The sequence below is a fragment of the Lactuca virosa genome, chromosome 8 (assembly GCF_052849685.1).
Source record: "Lactuca virosa cultivar CGN04683 chromosome 8, Lactuca_virosa_CGN04683_v6, whole genome shotgun sequence".
Lineage (NCBI taxonomy): Eukaryota > Viridiplantae > Streptophyta > Magnoliopsida > Asterales > Asteraceae > Lactuca > Lactuca virosa.
Window position 1 is genome coordinate 86,843,214 of NC_136433.1, and position 8,606 is coordinate 86,851,819.

An 8,606-nucleotide genomic window follows, 5' to 3' on the forward strand; every position below is an offset into this window, starting at 1 on the left:
TTCTATGCCTAGATACACAAGTGTACTTTCGGATTATCCAAGACTAGATTTCCTGTAACCAAGGCATAGGATGGAATTATTAGTTCGAAAAGTGAACTTAAACGATCCAAGAGAAATCCGGTTCTCCACCATCACCCTACTCAAATATCCTCCAACAATCAAAATGATATCATCATTTGGTGGAGATGGCAGAATCAATCCGCGAGTTGAAAATAGAGTTCACGAAAGTGGAAAAGTTTGAAGGCAATGATTTCAGGCGGTGGTAGAAAAAGATGTTGTTCATGCTGACCATGCTGAAGGTTGCGTATGTGCTACTCCAAGACCAGAAGTGGTGGAGAATGAGACATTGGAAGATGACTACATCTACAGAGGACACATTCTAAATGGTATGGTTGATTCTGTACTTGAAATCCATTCTAAAGCTAAAAGTGCAAAGGGGTTGTCGGAAACTCTTGAATCAAAATACATGGCTGTGGATGCTTCTAGCAAGAAGTGTTCGGTCAGTGATTTTAGTAACTATAAAATGGTTGATTCAAGATCTGTCATGGAATAATACAATTAACTCCTTCGCATTTTGGGTCAATTCAAGTTGCACAACATGAATATGGATGAAACCATTGATGTGTCGAGTGTAATTGAAAAAATCCCACCATTATGGAAAGACTTCAAACATAATCTGAAACATCATCAGGATGAACTGTCCATGGTTCAATTTGGTAGTCATTCTTCGTGCGCAGTAATGTGACAAAAATAAAGGAAAAGTTGAATTTGGACAACCCTCAATTCATATGGCTGAATACAAACCAGGAGATCTGAACAACAAAGGACATGGCAAACGCAAGTAGGAACATGTCCCTAATATCTCCAACAAAAAGAAAAAGGAACTATTTTTTTTTTGGAGGTGTTAAAGGGTAGGACATTGCAAGCATGAGTGCCATGTGAATCTGGGCAATAATGGTACTGGAAACAACAGAGCCAATGGAAGTGGAAATGGGTCCAAGGACCAAGTGAAAGGAGGTCATTTTTTACTAACTTTGATAATTCTAATCAGGATTATGTCTATCATGTTTCCTTTATTCCTGAATCATTATATGTACATGATGATGATGTTGCTTGGTGGATCGACTCTGGTGCAACAAACCATGTATGCAAAGATAATCGGTTGTTTGAAACATTAACACTGCTTGAAGATGGATCTGTGTTGCATATGGGAGACAATTCTTTTAAACTTATTTGCGGTGTCGGTGTAGTTAATCTTGAATTTCCTTCTGGATAGATTGTTAAACTTTTTGATGTTTTTTTTGTTCCTGAGATTCGAAAGAATCTTGTTAGTGGTAGTTGTTTGAATTATGATGGTTATTAACAAGTTTATGAATCAGATAAGTATATCCTATCTCGAGGTGGATTATTTGTTGGTTTTGGATATTTAAATAATAGAATGTTTCGTTTGAATGTCACCCCTACACCCACACGTTGATGCCTATGTCGAGGCCCACCTACCCCATCACACACCTATACCCCCACCTATCCCCACCCATGCTACCCCTATACCCACATATACATGTACGCACACACATACCTATCCCAATCACCACACTCATATGCCTACACCAACATGCCCACCCCTAACCTATCCCGTACAAATAGCCGCCCCACACCTATATACGCATCCCTGCCCCAACCCCACCCCCATACCAACACATATACCCACCCACCCCATCCTATCCATCCAACCTACACGCCTACCCCACCCCTACACCCATAAACATACATACCCCATCCTACTGTCCCATCTACACCCACCCACCTACACCCACACTTACCCCAAACCAACACTCACACCCACATGTATATGCCTATGCCAACAATCCCACACCAATATCGACACCCACCCCACCCCATCCCTACACCCACACCCTCATACAGACCCACACACTCGCCTACACCCATCTCAACAAGTCCACATGGGTTTGAGTGTGTAATACTTTCATTAAAGAAAGTTTAATCATTTCTATTAAAAATAATAAAAAGTTACAATAAATCAATAAACCGGTATATTGGTCGTATTACATAATTTACATTCCAATTCCTTTTACAAATATACACACCAAACATAAAACATATTCATCTCTATATCAACCAAATGCATAACATATTGCAATTCCTTCGGATTCCAATTCCTTTTCCAGATTCCATTTTTTCCAAAAACATTATGTGAACCAAAGGCTTCCTTAGTGTATTTTATGAAGTTAACCCTTAAGTTTAATTAACAAGATGTTACATCTTACTTTACATAAGTACGATATTCTAATAAAACTAATATATCATCATGTTTTAGTTAACTTGAAGATCATTGATATTGTTTATTGTTTTAAACTACAAATTTAAACATTCGTTATAATTATGAATAAAGAAATGTCATGCAACTTTCGGTAATTTATATTAAAGAAGAGGCCTCTATGGTGGACGGAGCAGGAGGCGGGTTAGGGCAGACGGTGGCAAGACTGCCGGGATGTTGATTCCATGCAATAGTCGGTACTTCTAGAAGAATGTGGGTTGTGGAACTCGTGCTCATATTCTACATATATCTGCAAAGGTCATTTTAAAAAAAAATCCATTTCCCATTATAATTACCCTTCATACCACTTCAAAACCACATCTCTTCTTAATACATTCAAATTCTCTTCAAATTTCATTAAAATTTTCAATCCAATATCATTTGCAATGAATGCTATTCCTAGTCTAATTGAAAGATGCGTATAATGATCCAGGAAGAAGTGACGTTTGCGAATGATTATACATATGAGTGATGTGACAAGTTGAGAGAAATGAGAGGAATGAATGCCATCCACCTAAAGAGCTACAACATCAATCAAACCAACATAAATTATCAATTTTTATATCAGAGAATGAATATCTACGATTAGCTTATGAGTCGAAATTGTGTTTTATTGTGTACATAGTTTATTTTCTTCATATATTAAACATCATTCATAGTACATGCATAAAAACCAAACCTAATTACACAAAACAAGTAAAGAAAAAACACACACCTAGAAAAGCTTCATATTCCACACTAAAAGGGTTAAAAAAGAAATCTAAGCATCGGGCCACATACGAGTTTATGCTAAAAGTTCGAAAACAAAGTTTTTTCAAGGTTGTTTGGCCCGTTGACTATCAATAGTTGTTTCTGTATACGTCATTAGGTTTAGCAACAAACGTAGGACGTGCATATCGCTTCTGTGGTTCTGCTGGTTGAGCACGGATGGAGAGTTCATCAAGTACCCCTCTTTGCCTTGGGTCCGACCGTGGAGAATGAGTCATTGATTCCAGAAAACCCAAGGCCTCGTTGATATTATTGGTCGAAGTTGTAAGAGGATGATGTGTCATCGGTGGACCAGAAATGATTCCGGTCCTAACCTGTCTGGCTACAAAGCCCGGTCCAGACTGAACCATATGGGATTCATCTGAATGGTAACCATGGACCGGACTTGAATGAGGATACTTCTTCGGGCTAGTTTTCATGGTCCAACTTCCTTCATTGTGGAATGTTGGAGAGCTTGAGTTCTCATAGTTAAACCCATGATTCGGACTATTGAACTTTGTTGGGGAATGAACATATTCCTTCAGGAGCTCCATTTTCGATGGCGAACCAACAAAGTCGGTGTACCCAGTTGTTGGCGTGTGGGCCCAGTCAATCTTGTTCGAGCCGTGATCATAGCTACCTTGTTGGGCGGGTATATCAGTGTAGGTTGAGTAGCCTTTTGTCACATATGTTATGCCTGCCATTCTTAGTTGGATGCAAAGATTGTTTGTTTGTTTTGCTTGATATATATGGCTATGTTTAAAGATGAATGATGTGGTAGTGTCTTATATAGTACAACATATCGACTAAAAAGATATTTTCATGTGTTAACTGTTTCAAGATTAGGATTCGTTTGGATGGTTTGAAGAATCGAATTCTTGTTTTTAGATATTTTTGATACAAGTGGAACATATTCCTATTTATTGGGTTTACTGTTGAATTCAAATTCTTACAGCAATCATTGAAAACAAATAGTACTTTTGACGTTTTGGTCACATATCCTGTAATGCCGTTTGGATTTTATATTTTATATTTTTTTTTCATATACATCAAGGAAATTATTTTTCATTTTGATTACAATTATAAATCATCTAATTAACATGTGGGAATATGACGTATGTGTGTATATATGTGGTGCATAGCAGCATAGGTGGCAAGAGGGTTGGGAAAGATCCACTCCTCCCACCCTTATAATCATTGTTGGTTTGCATTTAACAGTTTAATCCAGTTAAACTCGATGTCCATACATGCGAATCTGGTTAATAAAGAGATAGATTTTGATTCAACCATTTGCGTTGTGTGTGTTCTTCTGTTGGGACGATCAATCACCTACTTGTCAATTGCCCACTTGCCAAGTCTATTAGGAGCTTGATAGCTAGGGTGGGATTTTGACTACATTTCTCTTCAGGAGGGCATGAGAGAGAATCTTTGGGTCATATCACCATTTCTTTCGCTTTCCTTTCTCTTACCTAAAACCCAAGGAATGGGTGGGAAGGACTTCCCTCACTATTTTTTTTAAATAAAATTAATTGATTTTTATGATTTATAATTTTTAAATTAAAAGTAACCAAAAAATTTAATTAAAAAGAAAATGCATTTCATTAATTAAAATAAAAATTACAATAAACTTAAAATTTAAAAAACTAGAAAGTTAAAAAAAAAAAAAAAAAAAAAAAAAAACACAAACTAAAAATCAAACAAACCAACAACGACCTATGGAAAATATTTTTTCATAATTTTTTCCTTCTTCTTCATCACGAGCTCGAGAGCCGGTCCCGATAGATGATCAGTGTTTTCCATCAAAAACTTCATATACTCCATTTCTTGTCTTTCCGCCCGCTCCTTTTTCCTTGCTTCTTCTTTTTCTTTGTCGAACGTCAAACGTTCGGAGAAATTAAGATTATATCGATCAAACGACGCTGTTATTTTCCGCATTTCGTCAACCTCTATGCTGAAATCCGATGCACCCGAAGAAGTCCCTTTTCCCTTTCTCTTCGCTTTGTCCCTACCCATTGAGCGGACAATTTCTTCCAGCTCGAGTTCGTCATCCTGATTTAAATCTAGACCGACCCGAGCATCAGAGGAGGTTGTGTAACCACTACAGCCCGTTTCGTTCGCTTTGATTATTGGACTCCAAAAATAAAATATTGCTCGTATTTTTTCCACCTAGGACATCAGACCAATAATTTCCAACAATCGTGCCACTTGAATGGTTTTCCGACTTCCTCAAGGTAAAATTGCAAAGCTTCTTGAAGTATTTGTTCGTCGCCTTGGCCGCTTTTTCGTTGGGTTTTTAGGTTGTTGTACAACCTGTTTATTTTTGAAACCCCCTTTGCTATTTCTCGAAACTTCAAATTCAATTGATGTTTCGTACGGTAGTCGTCACCTTTTTCTAGCTCCTCTCGAAACCGTTCTAAAATGCGAAACCAAAAATGGTCTCCTGGTTGTGCGTTTCCTTGAATCGAATCCTCATAAATGTTAGCCCAAGCTTTGACCAAAACTAGCTCTTCGTGTGGAAGCCATGCTGTCGGCTTTTGTCTTCCCGGTTGTGCGACACCCTCGCGCGCTTGTTTTTTCCCTTTACGTCTTTGTGGGGGTGGTATGGGTTGAGTTTCGGGAACCATCTATTCTTCTTCCGAGTCATCCAACTCATCGACAAGTTGGCGGTGTTGTTAGGTTTGGGTTTGAGTTTGGGGTTGGGTTTGGGGTTGAGGTTGATTTGGCGATTGTTGATCCGGAAAAACAACAAAGTTTGAAAACATTTGCGGCGTAACATTTGGAACTTGGATCGGGTAATGTTGTCCAACATTTTGGTATTGAAATTGTAGTGGGGATTGAATGGGAGCATCGAGTTGGGGGCGATAAACTCCTTGTGGTGATGAATCGATAGCAAAAATGTTTCGAGTACGGATGTTTAAACTCGAACCATGACTTTTTTTCTTCGATCGGAAGTTGGGGTTTGATTGTCGGGATTCATTTTTTATTTTTTGAGAAGAAAATAGAGAGAATAGAGGGTTTGTTTGAATGTTGATTGAAGATAAATAGTTTGGTATTTATAGGTGTTTAAAAAGGTAAAAAAAAACAAAAAAAAAACAAAAAAAATTGGGTTTAAATGCATATATCCGTTGGTAAAAAAAATAATAAAAAAATAAAATAAAATAAAATAAAGAAAAGTTTATTTTTTTACCGTTAATCAACGGCTATTTCACAAAAAAAAATGATCCGGCCAATGATAGACGGAGAGAGAACGCGGGGTATCTTCCCCTCTCCGGTTCCCGCACCTCCGCCTCCCGCAGCGACGGTCCGGTGTTCCGTCGTGCGGGAAGGCTCCCGCTCCCTCTTCCCGCTATGATTCCGTCCAGTCTTAATATTTTTGTGAATTTGACTTGCTCTAAAATTAAGTTGAACGCTACTGAGAAAAAGTTTTACTATGATCATTATCACAAGTTTTTGGGTTCTTTGGAACTTTTGAAAGAATACTATTTTTGGACAATTACACCTAGAAAGAAGTAGGTCTTTGACAAATTGGTCTCTCATTTGTACTTTTTGGATTTTTAATAGGATAAAAAAAAACGTAATTTGAACCAGATCGGTTGGTTGCATAATTTGAACCAAATAGCGTGGGGAGCATCCATGTAACGAAAAAAAGTTAGCGACAAAAAGCAAGAATTTCAGAAACCACAAGGACCATTTATGTAACTTTGTTTAAAATGAATTAAATAGATATTAAAGAACAGAAATATGACCAGATCATATCAGATAAAAACAAGGAAGTTCGAATAAAGCGAAAGAATGAGAGGAAGGAAGAAAAAGAATCGGTGAATTGAAGATCATAGTACGTCGATTTATGCATCTGACTCATCTAATATTGAGGAGAAATCATTCTCGGTTGAACTCGGGGCCGATTTAGTGAAGGTATGTTGATTATATTTGTAAAATTTGCTTAAGTTGTGTTAAATTAAGACATAAATGATAAAAGTAACTTAGAAGAAATTTGAGTGGAGATTGTTTTAATTGACCTAACCTTGTCAATTCTGGGAAACTCTCGGTTAAATTGAGTAATGATGATGAAAATGAACTAGATAATGTTGATTAATGAAATTTAAAAATCAACTAAATGAGAGCTCGAACTAGGATTTATAAGCTGAATTGTGAAATACTATATAGTTGGGATATATGATGTAATACTTCTTCTTTAATAAGTTAAATGAGTAAATTGCACATCGGAAAATTGTTTATAGTTATGGAAAGAGTGTAGTAAGCGTTATTCACTTGTAACACTAACCATATTTGTGATTTGATTTTATTTTGGTTATGCTCCTAACAAACGTGAAATGAATAAATTGCCTAATTTTTTTTTCTACTTTAATCTTTTTTCTAGATTGAGGCTTCGAGGGTTTTGCTCGAGGCCGGAATGCGAGTCGCGGGGACTCCAGAAAAGGAGTGATGATTATGTTCAACTGGGGTTTCGCAGCTGGAAGTAGAATGGTTAATTGATGGATTGGAATGTCGTTTTCTAGGGTAAGGATTGTGCCCTTTCAGTTTTCAAGCTCGAAGAAGTGAGCAGACTTGGAACCCCAGGATCAGGTTGTAATCCAGCTCGGGGTTAGTTGGTCGCCGGGATTGGCGACAGTAGTTCAGCGCTGGTGAGCGCGGGTGGGTCGGTGTGACATAAGTAGTTTGTGAGGTCCGGTTCCCCTTGGATCTCTTGTATCGGGCGGTAAGGATTGATTGTACGATCTATTGCACTTTTGGGATTGGAGACTATGCCTTGGGAGTAGTTTGTAGCCCGGTATAGGGCAGAGGTTGCTTCAGCTACTGCAGTTCAGCTGTGGACGATTGAGCTGGTGAGTGAGTCAGGGTGCGAGACCCTGAATGATATTATTTCTAGAGCCGAGGGCGGGAGATTTGTTGGAGCACTTTGGGAAGAAGGGTATTATGTGGGAGGTTTGTGGACAGGGTCCCACAATATGGTTATTCAGCGTTGTCAGGATTCAGTAGTTCAGTAACCGTTATTGATTAACAGAGGGAAGCGCCAAGGGAAGTAACTCGTTGCTGAGATGTTAATTGGAGCATCTACCTTTTGGACTTCAGGATTTGAGTGCGGGATCATTCAAGTTTTAGGGACTGTCGGTTTCACTGGGATTCAGGAAGTGTTCAGCTAGTTCTTAGAAGTGTGTGATCACTTGTGGTTGGCGGGTAATGGAGCCCTAGTTAGAAAGAGTTGGTGGTCATCGGATCGATCGTTGGAAAGTGAGAAGGATTGGGAATTCTCAAAATTTCATGTATTGTGAAGACTTGGTTGAATCTAAGTGGGGGAGAATCGTCCCGGAATGCAGAAGCAAGATCGGTTTTGAAACTGGGATAGGTTTCGCATCGTTTTCAGGAAGGAAGATGTGAGTTGGGAGTTCGGTAAAACTCCCCAGCATGTGAATCGCGCCTTCTCGGTGCTTGATAGCAAAACTTTGGGAAATCAGGTTGGGATTCTAGCCATGATTTGAGTTCGGTTGTGTGTCAGGTC

General features: G+C 38.5%; 1 protein-coding gene across 1 annotated transcript; it reads right to left on the reverse strand.

Annotated features, from left to right (window-relative positions):
* Positions 1-5,259: 5,259 nt before the first annotated feature.
* Positions 5,260-5,709, reverse strand: LOC145130583 (glutathione S-transferase T3-like). Its single transcript, XM_079065358.1, has one exon. The coding sequence runs from the start codon at positions 5,707-5,709 to the stop codon at positions 5,260-5,262; it is 450 nt and encodes a 149-aa protein (XP_078921484.1).
* Positions 5,710-8,606: the final 2,897 nt, after the last annotated feature.